General features: G+C 38.8%; 1 protein-coding gene across 6 annotated transcripts in view; it reads left to right on the forward strand.

Annotated features, from left to right (window-relative positions):
- CPNE5 (copine 5) overlaps positions 1-17999 on the forward strand; it is a 192031-nt gene that overhangs the window by 17171 nt on the left and 156861 nt on the right. For all 6 annotated transcript variants that reach the window (XM_074311097.1, XM_074311092.1, XM_074311095.1 and 3 more), the window contains exons 2-3: positions 12082-12122; positions 14945-14991. In XM_074311097.1, the coding sequence (XP_074167198.1) occupies positions 12082-12122; positions 14945-14991 (88 nt within the window). The remainder of the gene's footprint in view (positions 1-12081; positions 12123-14944; positions 14992-17999) is intronic.

Genomic DNA, 17999 nt, shown 5'->3' on the forward strand with positions numbered 1-17999 from the left:
GTCCTGGAGAAGGGAAATGTTCTGTCCTAGGTCACACACAAATTTTAATTGATGGAGCTGGGACTAGAAATCTGGTGTATTACAGTAGGAATTCCTTTGACAAATGCTTCCACCTCTCAAATTCTGTAATTCTGTCTCCTCAATCTTACATCCTGGGCCTCTTTCCATCCTCCTCTACTGCCTCAGAGATCATGAGGCCATGTTGTCCATTTCCCTATTTTATAGATGAAGGACCTGAGACCTGGAGTCAGAAAATGCCCATGCCTAAAGTAGGATTTAAACTCAGGTCCTCAGACTCAAAAATCCAGGTTTCTTTCCATTGGAGGAAATCACATGGAGACCTAATAGATGTCTCCTACCTTAAACATTCATTCCCAGAATGCTAGACTCAAACCAAATATATTTAATCTAGGTTCAACATCCAACTCAGACACTTTTTGGTTGGCACTATGGTTAAGTCTCTTAATTTCTTTTAGTCTCAGTTTACTTGTCTGGGAAATGTGGGTGCTGATACCACACAACACCGTTATGCGGTTCAGTAGCATATGAAGCAATTTGCGGATCTTGTTTATGATTATAATTATTATTCCATTGAGGATTATTTAGTCTCCCTCAGGTGGGCAGGACATTTAGCTGCCTAAGCATGTTCAACAGGAAGGGCAAGACCCAGGAGAATTAGAATACAGAGAAACTGGCCTTAATTATAAATCTGCCGACAATGTTCACTGAGCACCTCGGACGGCAGCCAAGCAGCGTGCTAAGTGCTCCACTTCGGCCAACCATGAAATGCATCCTAAGGATATCTCCTTTGTGGGAGATGAGAGCGTGGTGGTGCGTGGGGGAGGGGAGGCCAAGGCTCCTTTCCCAACTTTCTTTTCCACTGAGTTGCCCAAAGAGGCCAGATAGGAAAGAGACTCTACAGGAACGTAGCTCTGGGTCTGCCTGTGGCTGTTTGAAGCCCAATTATGTTAGACATAATGCGCCGTGTGGCTAGGTTGTTAACTTTAGACTGTTGAATCTCCAGGGGAAGGGACTGAGTTTCCTGCTTAATAAAAATAATGGTGAGGATCAATCAGTCAGTTAAAGAGCGTTTATTAATCCATTTTTCTGTGTTATGTACTACCCTCACGGGAGCTTACACTCTAATGGAAGAGACAATATGAGAGATACGTATCATGTGATATCGATTATAAATCACATTATGTCTAATATGTGTGCACATATATAGGAAACATATTGTGTAAATTGTATGTCATGTTATATATGTGTAGCACATATTAAAGAATATGTTTGTATGTATATACACACACATATATACAAACACATGTAGTTGTTTTTTCAATGATCTCTGATGCTTTTGGGGGTTTTCTTGGAGGAGATAGTGGAGTAGTTTGCAATTTTCTTTTCCAGCTGATTTTATAGAAGAAAGAATTGAGGCAAATGGGTAAAGTGACCTGCCCAGGGTCACATAGTGAGTAAGTATCTGAAGCTGGATTTGAACTCACATCTCCTTGACTCCAGGCCATTCCACTGTGTGGATATGTGTGTATGGCACGTGTACGTAACATACACACATATACACAGAGAGACATACACAGGGCAGCTCGGTGGTGCCATAGTGCACAGAGCACCAGACTTGGAGTCAAAAAGACTCATTTTCTGAGTTCAAATCCAGCCTCAGACACTTCCTGGGATCCTGGGCAAGTCATTCACCCTGTTCACCTTAGTTTCCTCATCTATAAAATGAGCTAGAGAAGGAAATGGCCAACCACTCCATTATCTCTGCTAAGAAAACCCTGAAATGGGGTCATAAAGAGTCAGACCCAACAATGTACACACACATGTATAATATATACATATATGCCTATATATTTGTGTGCACATATTTATATATACTTACATTTATGAACACTTGAAGAACTCTAAAACACTCGTTAGAATCGAGAACTTCTCTACATAGTGTCAGATTTAGCACCAGAAGGGAACTTAGAGGCCACCAAAGCCCACTCCTCTAATTTTACCGATGAGGAAACTGAGGTCTGGAGTAGGGAAGGGCCTTGCCCAAAGTCTTATAGCTAGTAAATGCCTGAAGTGAGATTTGACCCCAAGTCATCCCTAATTCTGAAGCCCAGTCCGGTATCCACCACTTTCTGGTCTCAGGATCTTTCTGCACTTTTAAAAATTATTGAGGACCCCAAATAGCTTTTGTTTATGTGAGTTAGAGCTGTTGGTACTAATTTGTAACTGAAGTTAAGCTGTACTAGTATTAAGAGAAATTGTTTTGACCTCCAGGATCCCCTGAAAGACTCTTGGGCGGGGGTCCCTGGACTGACCACATTGTGAGAGCCACTGCCTTGCCCTATGGAGAACCCTCCAATCACATGGGGAGCTTGCATGGGTGCTGTTTCTCTGCCCCATCTCCCTGGGAGTTCTTGGAGGATCTGTAACAATAATAATAATTAGTATTAGGAAAATGCAGCATGGTGTAGTGAATGGAGGCAGGAAGACCTAGGTTCAAGCCCACCTGTGACCCTCACTGGTTGTGTGACCCTGGGCACTTTACCTCTCATACTCTCAGGCTACTTTCTCAAACTATAAATGGAGAGAAGATGCTGTCTTATACTTGTACTGAGAGTTTCCTTACCAGGAGCTCCCCAAGTGCATGGATAAAACGGTGATTATCCTGACAACTTACATTTGCACAGAACTTTAAGGTTTGCAGAGCTTCCAGTGTCAGACTAATGTTCCCCTAAGATAGGGGCTGTGTCTATCCTAGCAGACTGGTGCTACCTGAGGGTAGGCTGAAGCTGTCTTGCATAATACAACAAAGACTGCCGGATTTACACTATTCTAATTGTCAAATATCTTCTAAAGTAACTGTCCAACAGTCTCTGAATCTCTCTGTCTGTCTGTCTGCCTCTGACTTTCTCTGTCGCTGTCTTCTGCTTTCTCTGTCTCATCTGTCTTTTTCTTGCATCTGTCCTTCTCCCTTTCTCTCCTCTTCTCTTCTCTCCTTTCCTTTCCTCTCTTCTCCTCTCCACTCCATATCTCTCTCTTCTTCCATCTCTACTTCTGTTTGTCTCTCTCTCTCTCTCTCTCTCTCTCTCTCTCTCTCTCTCTCTCTCTCTCTCTCTCTCTCTCTCTCTTCTCTCTCTCTCTTTTCTCTCTCTTCTCTCTCTCTCTCTCTCTCTCTCTGTCTCTCTCTCTCTTTTCTCTCTCTTCTCTCTCGCTCTCTCTCTCGCTCTCTTTCTATCTCTCCCTTCTCTCTTCTCCTCTGTTTCTGTCTCTCACTATGTCGCCATCTCTGCTGTTTCTCCTCTCCTCTCTTCTCTTATACTCTCCTCTCCCTTACCTTTCCCTCCCTCCCTTCCTTTTCTCATCCCTTCCCTTCTCATCTCTTCACTTCTCTTCTGTTCTCTTCTGTTCTGTGCTGTTCTCTTCTCTTCCCTCCTTCTTTCCTTCCCTTTCTCTCCCTCCCTCCCTCCTTATTTTCTTCTTTCTCCCTCTCCCTCTCTTTCTCCCTCCTGCCCTCTGCCTCTGTCTCTCTATTTTTCTCTGCCTCTGTTTCTGTTTTTACCTCTGCCTCTGTCTCTTTGTCTCTCTCTGTCTCTGTCTCTGTCTCCCTCTCCCTCTCCTCTCTATCCCCCTTCTCTCTTCCCTCTTCCTTCTCTCCCTCTTCCCCCTCATCTCCAAACCCTCTAACCCTTGCTGCTCTGGTGGAATAGTGATTTTTTGGCTGCGCCTGAGTTGGAAGTGAATTCCTTGTGCATTTGTCTTTCAGGCACTCTAGGGAGAAGGGCCTCTGGCTGCTGTGCCTGCCTGGCCTTGATTTATGGAATAAAAGAGACAAAGCTCTGGGCTTTTGTGTGGAGAGCTTAAGGATTTTTCTTTCTTTTGGAAAAAAATAATTTTTCTTGGGGAAAAATCCTCTTTGAGCTCTCCAGAAGCAATTCTGAAGAGAAAGCATTATTAACTGCTACCTCATCTATCCCTACTCCCTGAGAGAGAAAGAAGGGGGCAAGTATCCTTCTCTCTGATGTCAGGGAAGGGGAAACCGAGGCACTGAAAGATCAAATGATTTTCTTCCAAGATTACCTAATGAGTCTGTGGAAGAGCCATGAGAGAGATTCTTAGGTTTTTCATACTTAATTCTATGAAAGTTCAATCAACTTTCCTAGTTATGGAGGGCATCTTGAACGAGCTTTGTACAATTACACCATTCTTTCCCTATCTTCTGTTATTTATTGCCTTTCTATGCACTCTTCCATGGCATTAATAACTCATATTTACATCACATTTTAAAGTTGACAAAGCCCTTTTCTTAAATTAATCCTGTGATGTGAGCAGTACAAGTATTGTGATTCCCATTTTAAAAATGAGGGAAACTAAGGATTGGAGGGGTATCATACCATGCTTCCTGACACCAAGTTTGACTGTGTCCCATCTGTCCTATTTCGATGATACTCCTGTGATGTCAATACCTGAGTTCTCCTCCCACTCCTGAAATCATTCCCTCCCCATCTTTCTCATTTTCAATATCTTGCTTTCCCCATGCCTACAAACCTGTTCAGAACTACCCCATATTTACTCTTTATTCAACCCTGTCATTCTCAAGCTATCATCATATGATTCACCTCCCATTCATTGCCAGATTAGACAGCGAGGTGAGGTGGATAGAATATTGGGTCTGGAGTTAGGAAGAACCAAATTTAAATGTGGCCTCTGACACTTATTAATGACTCATTTAATCTCCACCTGCTTCAGTTTCCTTATCTGTAAAATGAGGATAACACTAGTACTTACCTTTCAAGGCTGTTGTGTGGTTAAAATGAGATATTAGTAAAGTGGTTTGCAAACCTTAAAGCACTATAGAAATACTGGTTACTATTTTTATTAATAAATTCCTGGAGTCATCTGCCTCCTGGTTACCTTCATTTCCTTATCACCCACTCACTTCTGAAACCCTCGTGATTTTCTTTTCAATCCCACCACTTGAATAAAACTGTTGCTTTTTTTTTTCCCAAGGGAGCCAGAAATTTCTTAACTTTGAAATCAGATGGCTTTTTCTTGGTTATTGTACTGCTTGACTTTTCAGTAGCTTTTGACCTATTGACACTGGTCATCATATCCTGCACATCATACCCTAAAACAAACACTCTTGGTTTTTCTTCTTCCTGTTGGACTATTCCTTCTCAGTCTCCTTTTATGCGTCAGCACCTATCTCCTGCTTCCTCCTCCCAGGAACTTCTTTGGATTTTCTTTCCCCCTACCAGATTCTCTCTGTCTCTTTCTCTCATACTACATCTCTTGCTTCCGTGCATTTCCACAAACTGTCACCCACTCTAAGAACGGGCTGTCATACAGAAGAGGCAATAGATTTGTTTTAAAAATAATTTTTATATATATCTTTCTTTTACATCACCTACATTTCCTAATGTGTTCCCTCTCTTTCCCAACCTCTCTCCCTTCTTCTTTATTACCCTTTCTTCCTTTGCTCATCTCCCTCATTCCTTCTCTCTCCCTTTCCCTCCCTCCCTCTTCTCTCTCTTCCTCTCTCTCCTTCCCTCCCTCTCTCTTTTTCTCTTTTTTCTCTTCCTCTCCTTCTCTTTCTCCCTCCCTTTCTCCCATAGCCTTTCCTCCTTCTTTTCTTTTCTCTCTCTTTCCCTCCCTCCTCTCTCCCTCCCCCTCTCTTTCTCCTCTCTCTTTTGCCTCTCCTCTCCTTTCCTCACTCTTCCCCTCTCTTTTTGTCTTCTTCTTTCTCTCTCCTTTTCTTTTCCTCTCCCCTCCCTCCCTCTTTTCTCCCTCCTCTCCTCTCTTCTCTCTTGTCCTGTCCTTTTCTCTCATTTCTCTTCTTCTTTTCACTCTTCTTTCCCTCTTCTCTCCTCTCCTCCTCTTTCTCCTCTCTTCCTCTCTCTCCTCTCTTCTCCTCTTCCCCCTCTCCCCTTTTCTTTGTCTCCTTTCTCTCTTTTCCTGTCTTACTCTCCCTTCCTTCTCTCCCCTCTCTCCTCCTTTCTTTCTCTCCCCTCCCTTCCTCTGCCTTTCCTCTCTCCTCCCTCTCTCTCCTTTCCTCTTCTTATTCTTCTTTCCTCCTCTCCTCTCTTCTCCTCTTCTTTCCTCTCCTCTCCTCTCTCTCCCCATCTCTCTTTATCTTCTTCTTTCTCTGTCCCCCCCCTCTCTCTCCTCTCTCCCTCCCTCTCTCTGTCTCTGTCTCTCCCTTCCCCCCACAGACAGCAATTCCTTATGACAAAGAATAAAAAGGCAGGAAAAATACTTTCATTGCTAAATTACTAGAAAAATATAATCTATATTTGCTGCCTTCACTTCTTTACCACCCACTCACTCCTCAATCGCTGCATTTGAGCTCTATCTTAACTGAAATTACTTTAAGGACCCCAATAGCCTCTTAATTGTTAAATCACAGGATCACATAATTTAGAAACCATTGCATCTAACTACCTTGCAAATGGACAAACTGAGACCTAGAATGTGGTAAATGACTTATCCAAAATCACTCAGGCAATTTGAACCTAGATCCTTTGACTCAAATCTGGGGCTCATTCCACTACAGCAGTTTACCTCTACCCAAGGGTTTCTTCTCAGTCTTTGTCCTGTTTGATAAGCCTGACCAAATCTTCCTCTCAATGGTCACTTTGCCATTGGCTACTGAGATATGGTCCTTTGCCTTTCTGTATGTGAGATTCTATCTTCTATATAGCTTCATTTTTCCTTCTTCTGTGTCTTGGTCTCCTCTGATCTTTGGCAAATTTCATCTACTCCTATGGCTTTAGTTATCACCTCTGTGCAGGCACAAGTTTACCTTTATTTCCCCTCCCCTTTTTTTTTTTGGTGAGGCAATTGGGGTTAAGTGACTTGCCTAGGTTCATACATCTTGTATGCATCAAGTGTCCAGGGTTGGATTTGAACTCATATTCTCCTGACTCCAGGGCCAGTGTTCTATCACATGCCACTTAGCTGCCCCTATATTTTCTATATTTCAAAATAAAATCTTCAGCACCAATTTCTGCCCTGAATTTCATTTTGACATTTCCAATAGCATGTCCCAAAAGCTTCTCAAACTCAATGTGTCCAAAATCAAGCTTATTTTCTTTTAGACTTTATCTGTCAAGAGTGTCATTATTCACTGTCTCCCATCTTTTTGTTGACTCTTCCTCTCTCCCTCCTCTCTGACATCCCAGCAGTTACTAATCCTATTGATTCTGACTTTGAAACTTGTATTCAATCTCTCCTTTCTTTTCATTCTACTTCTTCAGTTCAGGCTCTCATTTCCTCTCTCCTAGTCTATCATAATAGTCTTCTAATTGGCCTTTTTGACCACAGTCTTTTTCTTTTTGAGAATGTTTTACTGATGCTTTTTAAAAAGTTACTTTTTTTCTTTTTTCTCCTATTTTTCTTTTCTTTTCTATTTTATTTTTGTAGTTCTGGCTTTTCAACATACATCTTATATTATGAAATTAACCAAATATCAATAAAATGAACAGTCAATATACAGAAAAATGGAAAAAGAAGATTTTAATGAAATGGCAGTACAAATTTTCCTGTATTAACTGTGTTACTCATCATATAGTTTTAACTGTATTATTTGCCATAAATTTTACTTATATTACTCAGTAACAGCTGTTAATAGCAATATAGTTAATACAGTTTTAAGTATATTATTATAATAATAAAACTGGGATGCCTGTTGGTTCTTCTGAACCAACCTTCTGAAATTCTATCTGATTTTTTAGGGTAATTAATGTTTCATTAATAATTTTTCCTTCCTTTTTTTTTTGTATCATTACACTGCTCACCCCTCTCCCACTATTTCCCTCCTCTCAAATAGAAAATATTTCTTGTAACAAAAAAGTCTAGTTAAGCAAAAAAAATTCACTTATTATCTATTTCTGAAAAAGTTAAATTTCATTCTGCATCATTGGTCTTCTGAAGTTAGGACTAATCACTGCATTGATTAGAATTCCTAAATCTTTCAAAGGTGGTTTCCTTTTCATGGTCATTGTAAAAAGTGTTCATATGATTTAATTTACTTCATTCTGCATCGGTTCATATGAGTCCTCCCAAATTTCTTGGAATACATAATTTCTTTTTTTTTTTGTGCTTAAATCTGCATTCAGTTTATTAGTTCTCTCTCTGGATGTGGATAGTATTTTTCATCACAATTCCTTTGAAACTGTCTTGGGACATTGTTTTGATTGAAGTAGTGAGTCTTTCACATTCAATTATCCTTATAGTGTTGCTTTTCATGTTCCCTCTTGAAATTACCTGATATTTAGTTGGCACATTTGTATGTTACATATTATACTGCAAGGACTATTTGATTTTGGACTTTATACCTCCAGTGCCTAGAACAATATCTAATATATACATTATTAGGCCTTTATTTAATAGTGCATTATTTAAAGGACTAATTCCATCAACATAAACCTAAGTTAGTATTAAAGATTCATGTATGGATGGGACACTGGCAAACCTGTACTCCAAACCTATTATAGAAGTCTGGGAATTCATCATTTCTTAAGGCATAAGGATTAAAGGTATATAGAAGCTTGAAAACAAGCTAGTGTTATTCTTGAGAATGAACCCCAAAATCTAAAATAGTTTTGTAGGTAGAAGAGAGAGAGAGTCAGAAAGGAATTGGGGCTCCCTTTTGTTCAGATTCTAGAAGGTTTATATTACATAAAATTTAGACACCTGAACATTAACTAAATTATGCATGTACACAATTATGCACTGTTGTTGAAGGCAACTTGAAAGCAAGATAGATTGAAACAGATATGAGTTAACTGTGAAATTTGGAAAACTTTTCAATAAAATATGGGTGAAGCCAAAATAGAAGCTTGTGTTGACCCATAACAAAGCATGGACATGGTAACATAAAACAATGATATGTTCAAGGATAACTAGCACCTCTGATATGAGGTTTTGTCAAGTTCTTTTCAGAATTACTTATCCATCTTTGGTGTCCACCTGTGACCCAATTCTTTTTTTTTTTTTTAGTTGAAGTTTTTTTATTTTCAAAACATCTACATGGATAATTTTTCAACATTAACCCTTGCAAAACCTTGTGTTCCAACTTTCCCTTCCCTAGATGGCAAGTAATCCAATATATGTTAAACATGATAGAAATATATGCTAAATCCCATATATGCATACATATTTATACAATTATCTTGCTGCACAAGAAAAATCAGATCAAACAGGAAAAAAATGAGAAAGAAAACAAACAAAAAAAAGTCAATAAAAAGAGAGAAAATGTTATGTTGTGATCCACACTCCTCTCTCTGGGTGTAGATGACTCTCTTCATCACAAGATCATTGGAAATGGTATGAATCACCTCATTGTTGAAGAGAGTCATGTGCATCAGAATTGATCATCCTATAGTCTTGTTGTTATTGTTCTATACAGTGATCTCCTGGTTCTGTTCATTTCACTTAGCATCAGTTCATGTAAGTCCCTCCAGGCTTCTCAGAAATCATCCTGCTGATCGTTTCTTATATAACAATAACATTCATAACATTCATATACCAAAATTTATTCAGCCATTTTCCAATTGATGAACATCCACTCAGTTTCCAGTTTCTTGCCACTATGAAAAGGCTGCCATAAACAGTTTTGCACATAAAATGGATGTGACCCAATTCTTATCTGTGGCTCCAAGAAGATGTAGCAGGCACAGCAATCATACCCTGGTCAAACTGCCTTAGCAAATGGGCTAAACTAGGTTGGGGATAATCAATGGACCTCAAATCTGTCAATGAATTAGGGGGAAATTTACCCCCAAGCATATTAAGGCTTCCCCCAGTGGAATTGCCAAATGAGAACAATTTGTTCCAGTGGTCATGAAAGCAGCTGAAAGCAGGCTCTGTAGAGTACCTTGAGCTTGGCCGTACATCAAACACATCAAAGTTATCCACTTCATCCCTGGGTATCACCAGTCATTTTAATTTTTATTTTGCCACTGGACTTTAATGACTCTGGAAGAGTATAGCTGATGATGTTTGGGAGACTTTGTGCAACTCTCTCACTTAAATCTATTTCATTTGCAAATTTCATTTGATCTTCAAAAACAAATTATGAGTGGGGAATTTAGGACCTGGGAGAGCCCCAAATACTTTGTAGTTATCCACAGCATTCCTAGAGTTACTAGAATAAGGTGACGATTTGGGTGTAGACAATCTTTAATCACAGAAAACTGAATTTAAACAGTGTAATCTTTTTTTTCCCCCCCAAACAATATAACTTCCCCTACAATTTCCTCTTTCTGGGCTTTCCTAAGACCAGCATTTTTATACTAGCAAAAGCATAATTACAAAGCAAAAATCTTTTTACCTACTGACTGTGATCATGGATTTATTTCACTCCTCAATCTAGGCAACTCTATTAGATTATATATTCCAACAAAAATGTCAACTTGCACTGATAAAGAGTGTTTGAAGTATTCCCTCTAGCAGTACTTTGTAGGTCTATTTCACTTTTTTCTGTGTCCACAAGCACTCTGACACTTAGAGACAGAGATAGGGATTATCCTTAATACAGAGAATTTCTGGATGAAGAAACTTTTTTTTTAACAATACAAATTTGCACATTCTCTGCAATTTATTAACTTAGAGAGCTGCCTGTGGTATTGAGAGATCAAAGAACTTGTCCTGGGTCTCACAGCCAATCTATATAGTAGGCACTTAATGAATACTTATTTATTTTTGTCTGAGATCAGGGATAAAAAAGTTTCCCTATCTCTTTCATAATTTTGTTTTAACCATTTCATTGGGGGAATTTTTTCTTTCCTCTCCTTTCTGAAGAAAGTCATTGGGAAGTTGCTCAGTGTTGCTGAGGGTTTCAGCTGGACTTCTCAGCAGTATGCTACTCCAGACTCCTGCCTCTAACTAGCATAGATTAGCTATCATCCGCAGGGCATGTCAGATTTGGTTGGCTTCAATTTACTTCATCTCACTCTTCCTCATGTACATTTGTTCCAAACTGTGTGATACATTTCCAGTTACCATTTGAACAGGCTAATAAAAGCTCTCTCTCTATATCTTCCCATTTCCTTTATTTTTGTTTTTTGAGATTCTCTCTCTGCTCCAATTATTTTGTTTTTACTCATCTTGTTATCCTCTTATACCATCTTTTCCCCAATAGAATTTAAGATCCTTGAAGGCAAAGATTGCTTTGGTTTGTCTTTGAGTCCTCAGTGACTAACACAGTGCCTGAATAGTTACCACTTAATAAATTCTTCTTCTTCTTCTTCCTCCTCCTCCTCCTCCTCCTCCTCCTCCTCCTCCTCCTCCTCCTCCTCCTCCTCCTCCTCCTCCTCCTCCTCCTCCTCTTCCTCCTAGAAGCAATAGATTAGATTCCCGGTTGTTTAAATCTGATTTTATTTGTGTAAAAGATGTTTTGTAATTGTGTTCACATAATTCCTGGATTTACCTTGTCAGGCAGACTCCCAAGTATTTTTAATTGTCTGCAGATATTTTACTTTTTTTGAGGTGGGGGGGAGACAATTGAGGTTAAGTGACTTGTCCGGGGTCATGAAACTAGTAAATAATAGGCTGGATTTGAACTCGGGTCCTCCTGACTCCAGGTCCTGTGCTCTATCCACTGTGCCACCTAGCTGTACAATTATTTTAAATGGAATAAATTCCTACTGAATGAATTGAGGGAAAGGAGTGAACAAGACGCAGGAATGTCTAGAAAGGTCTGAGACATGAAGTTGACCAGGGTTGGTCATCATATAAAGGAGAAAGCAGGGTCCAAATGAAAGCACAAAATATCCAGTGTTCATGTATATACATGTGCTGTGTGTATATGTGTGTCTGTGGGTTTGTGCTTAAAATATTTGAAAGGAAAGGGAAGGCTCATCAGAAATGGAGTCAGGGGCTTGTTTTGAGGAGAAACCTCGGCTGATTCTGTAGTCTTACCTAGGCTTATCCAAGGCCCAAGAAACTTTTGATTTACCAAGTTACCCTTGTAATTGAGGCTCTCCTTCCCTAAAGTCCTTTCTTATGCTGGGACTTCTCTCTTGCCTCTGTTGGTAATAGTCTTTTCTTTTCCTTTTCTTTCAGGAATCTCTTGGATAAAGACATGTTCTCCAAGTCAGACCCATGTAAGTTCCTATACTGTTCTGGGATACTATTTGATATTTCATAGATATTGCCTTGGTGGATGGGTCTTCTGGGCTCTGGTTGACCTTCTTCCTTTGTATAATAATTCTAAATATAAAAGTAGAGAATCAGTGGAGATTATCATCTCATTTTATCCTATTCCCCTGGGGGTCTAAACCTCCTACTTCTGTCTCTAGGACAGGATCAAAAGATCTTCTTCCCTCTCTCCTCCCTAAAAGGGTAAAAGTCAGGGACGGATGTATTAACCCTAATAGCTTTGCCAACCTGCTAAATGGAGAAGGCAGAGGGATGCTTCAGGTATTCCAGACAGGGAAGATGAATTAATCTATTAGAAGAAGACCTGTTCTAAAGGGTGAGATGTTTAAATATCAACTAGCATGGACCAATGGACTAGTGCTAATTCTTTCTTAGTTGCTGCTAGACTCAAATATTTGTGTTGTTCAGTTGTGTCTGCCATTTCCTTCCCTAGTTCATTTTATAGATGAGGAAACTGAGGCAAAGTTAAGTGACTTGCCCAAGTTCTTCCAGCTAATAAGTGTATGAGACCACATTTGAATTCAGGAAGGTGAGTCTTCCTACTTCAGACTTTATCTGTTGTGCCACGCATCTCCCTTGAAAAAATCATGTAAAAACTCACCAGACTTTACTGATTTGGTAGCAAATACCCCATTTCCTTCAGAGTCCCAGCAAAGCATCTAACTACTTGTGTCCATCCTCCCTGGCTCCCTGTTTCCTTGTTTTGAGTTTTGGGGTCTCCTGAACCTTTTAAGTCTATGGTAAGGCAAGTGGGAGCAGTGGTAGTTAACATAGTATGAATTTTCATTTTGTCTAATATAGTTTAATAGACTTAGAACTGGTAAGGATAGCCCATTTAATTTAGCCCCTTGTTTTACAGAGGAAAATTGAGACAGCTGAGGCCCATAAAATGGAAGTAATTTGACCAAGATAATTATAGCTGGTGTCTTAGTCTTGTGTGAAATTTGAACCCAGATCTTATAAGTCATGATTTCAAATGTGGTCTCACACAACTTATTAGCTGTGTGACTCTGGGTTAAATCTGCCTCAGTTTCCTCATCTGTAAAGTGGGAATATTTAAGTGTTATTTCTAGAATCAAATGAAATATTTGTAAAGCACCTAACTCAGTACCTGGCACATATTTGTTTCTTCTTATCCCATTCATTTTAGACTCTAAATCCAGTATCCTGTTAACTATGTCCAACTACCTTTATTACTTATCACAGAACATTAGACATTGCCCCAAGCTAATAGGGACTGGAGGAAATCCAGGACAGTCCCTTCCTCTTTTAACAGAGAAAATGTAACAGTGGACTAATGTAATAAAAGGCCCATGAAGTGATGAAATGAATACACTTCTGAACCAGGTATAAAGAGATCTGCTTTTTGATTCTGGTGCTATTGGGCTAACTAGTTGTGTGATCTTGATCAATCCATGTTACCTCTCTGAGACTCAGTCCCCTTCTCTGTAAAAAAAGAATAAATTATAAGGCTCACTCTCTTGTTTTCCCCTTCCCCCATCCCATCTTACTTCCTCACAAAGTAATTTTGAGAATTGAATAAGATAATTACATAAAAGCTCTTGGGCGATCCCTCCCTTCTTCAGAATATTCAGCTCTGAGTCTCCTCAAATTCTTCCTCTCATTGCACTTTCTATCTCCAAAATGCATTTACTCCCCACCCTCACTAACATGTGATTCCAGGGTTCCCTGTTAAATTTGTGCCAAAATTTCCCCCTTTCAGCTTCTCCCCCTTTTTCATATTCATCTGAATCTTCTTCCCTCTCCCTCACATCAATTCCTCAGACATAGTTTAGACCTTACAGGTTGACATAATTCAATTATACCAAACATTTATTAAACATCGACTATAAACTTTACTGTGGGAATACAAAGCAGAAGGAAAAAACCTAGTCCCTATTCTTGAGTAGTTTATGGTCTAATGGGAGGAGGAAGAGTTAAAATGTGTCTATTTGATTCATCACTAGGCCTACCTTGGCCCAAGATAATGGAGGTGAAAATAGAAGCCAAATTAACAAGGTAAGAAACAATGTGATATAGTAAAAGGAACATTAGATTTGGAATAAAAAGGCCCACATTCAAATCCCAGCTCTGCCAATTAGTAGCTTTGTGGATTTTTTTTTGCAAAAGATTCTTTGGGACTCAGTTGCTTAGCATGTAAAATGAAGGAGTTGGGTTAAATGATCTTAAATATAATTTCCACTTTGACATCAGTGAGCCCTCTACTGGGGATGGAGACCCACAGAATGGGGTCTAGCCTTCCCATTCTCTCTCAGTTCTGAGGATTTTCATTGGCTTGTCCCCTATGCAAGAAACTTTTTTCAATATCCCTTGAAGCTAATGCCTTCCCTGAGTTGATTATCTCTAATTTGTTCTCTCTATATCTTGTTCACACATAGTTATTTGCATGTTGTTTCTTCCACTAGGGCAGTTAGGTGGTACAGTGGTTAGAGTACTGTCCTGAGTTCATAATCTGACTTTGGACTTTTCCTAGCTTTGTGATTCTGGATAATTCACTTAACCCTCTTTGCCTCAGTTTCCTCATCTGTAAAATGAGCTGGAGAAGGAAGATAAACCACTCCAATATCTTTGCCAAGAAAAGCCCAAGTGAGATCACAAGGTGTCAAATACAATTGAACAACAAAAAACAAACAAACAAACAAAAGTTCTCTCCCAGCTGAATGCCTTCCTCCTCACTTCTTCCACCTCTTCCTTCTTCAACTTCTTGTCTAAGTCCCTAATCCTTGTGTTTTTCTTCCCCCCCCAGTGTGTGTGATGTACACTCAAGGAATGGAGAACAAGCAATGGAGGGAGGTAGGTACCACTCTTCTCATCCCTCAATAAATGCATTTATTGGCCTGTCATCTTTCTGCCTCTGCCTCTGTCTCTGAAATCTAGCTGGGTTATTTCTAATTGTAGAGTCTCAATCCCCTTAGGAAGTTATGTTATCATAAGGACAGGGAAGTCAAGTCAGGATGACACTTCAAGACCCTTCTTTCATGTCATACTCATTCTGGAGTAAAGACAGTAATTCCCACTCTTCAGTAAAATTCTCAAATTCTTTTCACTCCCTTTGCCTCTAAGATTACTTTCTATCTACTTTTCATTTTCTTTGAATAAACCTTGTTAATATACTTGTCTTTCCTAATGGATTATGAGCTTTTTGTTTGAGGGCATGGACAAATCAGCAAGCAATCCCATGTAAGTCAAACATTACATTCTTTTTCTTTAAAAATTACTCATTTTGAAATTAAATAAAATAGATAAAACCCCTCATATCATTTCCATGTACACAACCCAACACAAAAAAAGAATCAATATAAAACCATGAGTCTCTATTTCATACTGTTTGCTTTTTTTTTTTTAACAACAATGTAATAAATTCTATCCATTCTTTTCAAAGCTACTCTGCTTTTCTGTGTTTCCTTCTAAATTTTCTTTTGTTCTCTGTTGTGCATTTGGGCTTACATTCTAATAAAGGAGGCAACATAGATAGGTTTAAGGATTTAGTCTGTAATTTCATTAGCATGGGGAACTCCCAAGTGAGAAAATTCTCACTAATGCAAGTCAGCACATATTGTATTAGAGAGTTGCTTAGAAACTCAGGAGCTGTGACATGTCCAGGGTCATGCAGAGATAGGTGTTGAGTCCAACTCGTCCTGGTACCAAGGTCTGCTCTCTAGTCATAAAAAGACAAATATACAATGTACCAAATATACAGCAAAATAAGGTATTTTAAACATTTCAATATTATTTTAATTTTACAGTTATATATAAAAATAGTTTTCAATGTTCATTTTTGTAAGATTTTGAGTTCCGAATTTTTTTTGTCTTTCTCCCTTACCTCTCCCTCCCCAAGATTGCAAAAAAATTAATATAGTTCAATTAATGTATGAACTATATTAATACATGTATGATCATTTAAAACATATATCCACATTTGTTATGTTGTAAAAAAAAAAATCAAAATAAAAGGGAAAGATTATAGGAAAGAAAAGCAAATAAACAAACAAAAACCCCATGAAAATAGTATGCCTCGATCATCATTCAGTCTCCATGGTTCTTTTTCGAGATGTGAATGCATTTTCTCCCTCAAATCTATTGGAATTGTCTTGGATCACTGTATTGCTGAGAGGATCTAAGTCTTTCATAATCGATAATCGCATACAAGGTAATTTTTAGAGGGAGACAGTAACTGGGGTAATTCAAAAAAAGCCTCATGTAGGAGGTGGCTGTTGAGCTGAACTTTGAAGGAATCTAAGCATTCTAAGAGGCAGGGGTAAAGAAGAGCACTGCAGATATGAAGGACAGTAGGATGGGAGATAGAATGTGGTACATAAAGAACAGCAAGAAGACCAGTTTTTATGGAAGATGAAGAAGGTTTCACAGGGGAAAATGTGTAATGAGTTTGGAAAAGTAGATGGGTCAAGGCTGTAAAGAACTAGAAATGCCAAACAGAGAAGTTTGTATTTGATCCTAGAGATAATAAATAGCCATTGGAGACTACTGAACAATGGAATGAGATGTTCATTCTGTATTTTAAGAATATCATTTTAGCAACTTAGTGGAGGGATGAATTGGAAAAGGAGGGTAGAGAATAAAGCTAGGGAGACCAATTAAAGATAGAGATGATGAGAAACTCTGAACTAGGATATTGACCATTTAGATGGAAAGAAGGGGGTGGATATGAGAGAATTTGGAGGCAGAATCAACAAGTCTTGGCAAATGATTTAGATTTATGGGGTGAGGGACAGAAGAGAGTTGAAGATGACTCTGAAGTTGCAAATTTAGGTAACTTAGGGTTGGGGAAGAAGAATGGTGGTCTTGACATCTTGCTTGTTATCAGGTATTTGATAAATGTCTATTGAGGATCCAGGCTGATGAAATCTTTTGGGAACTTTGTTAGTTACCTTTCTCAAAAACCTTCATTGGTTCCCCATTGTATATGAAATTAAGTTCAAATTACTGAGTCTGAAATTCAAGAGTCCACCAATTAATTCTGTCCTACATTTTTAATTTAATATTTCATTATACTCCTCTAGTTATTATTTAGTTAAAGCTGTGCAAACCTACAATTTTTTGTTTTCAGGGTTGCAAGGTGCTTAACAAATATTATCTTCAGTTTTTGAGGGGTGGGTGGATAGGATAGAGGTAGAATAGGGGTATCCTTGGTTGATTACCTAATCAACCTTATGAAATTGCAGGACTTGGGACATTGTTTAAAGGCAGCTAAAGAGAACCTCTTAATTGCTAGTCAATCAACTGCTCTTACACATGGTCTATAAAAGCAAGCTGGACCACCCTCATTCTGCCTCTGATTTTTTTTGATAGGTTCCTCCTCCCTCCTTAGTGTAGTGAGCAGTGTTAGGGAGGAAACAGGAGACCACCTCATGAATCCTGTGGCTCAGAGTTCCCTTAGAATTTTGGACTTACACTGAATCTTATCCCTTATCTGCTACCACCCTGCCCTGTTTTATTAAACAAACTGTTTATACTCCCTATATAGGTTTTATAATAATAGTAACAACAACTAGCATTTATTAGTATTTTAAGGTTTGCAAAGCACTTAAAATATGTTTTCATTTTTATTGTTACAACAATTCCAGGAGGAAGGTGCTACTGTTTCCTCATTTTACAGATGAGTAAACTGAGTCAGAAAAAATCAAGTGACTTGCTTGAAGTCACAAGCTAATTTCTGAGTCAGGAGTTGAACTCAGGTCTTTCTGACTGCAGGGTCAATGCTCTATCCATAGTATTATTTAGTACTTTTTTGTCTTCTGGGCGTCATTTATTCTGCTCCCTTTTTCTATAACATTTTCTTT

Source organism: Sminthopsis crassicaudata, chromosome 4, assembly GCF_048593235.1.
Source record: "Sminthopsis crassicaudata isolate SCR6 chromosome 4, ASM4859323v1, whole genome shotgun sequence".
Taxonomy (NCBI): Eukaryota; Metazoa; Chordata; class Mammalia; order Dasyuromorphia; family Dasyuridae; genus Sminthopsis; species Sminthopsis crassicaudata.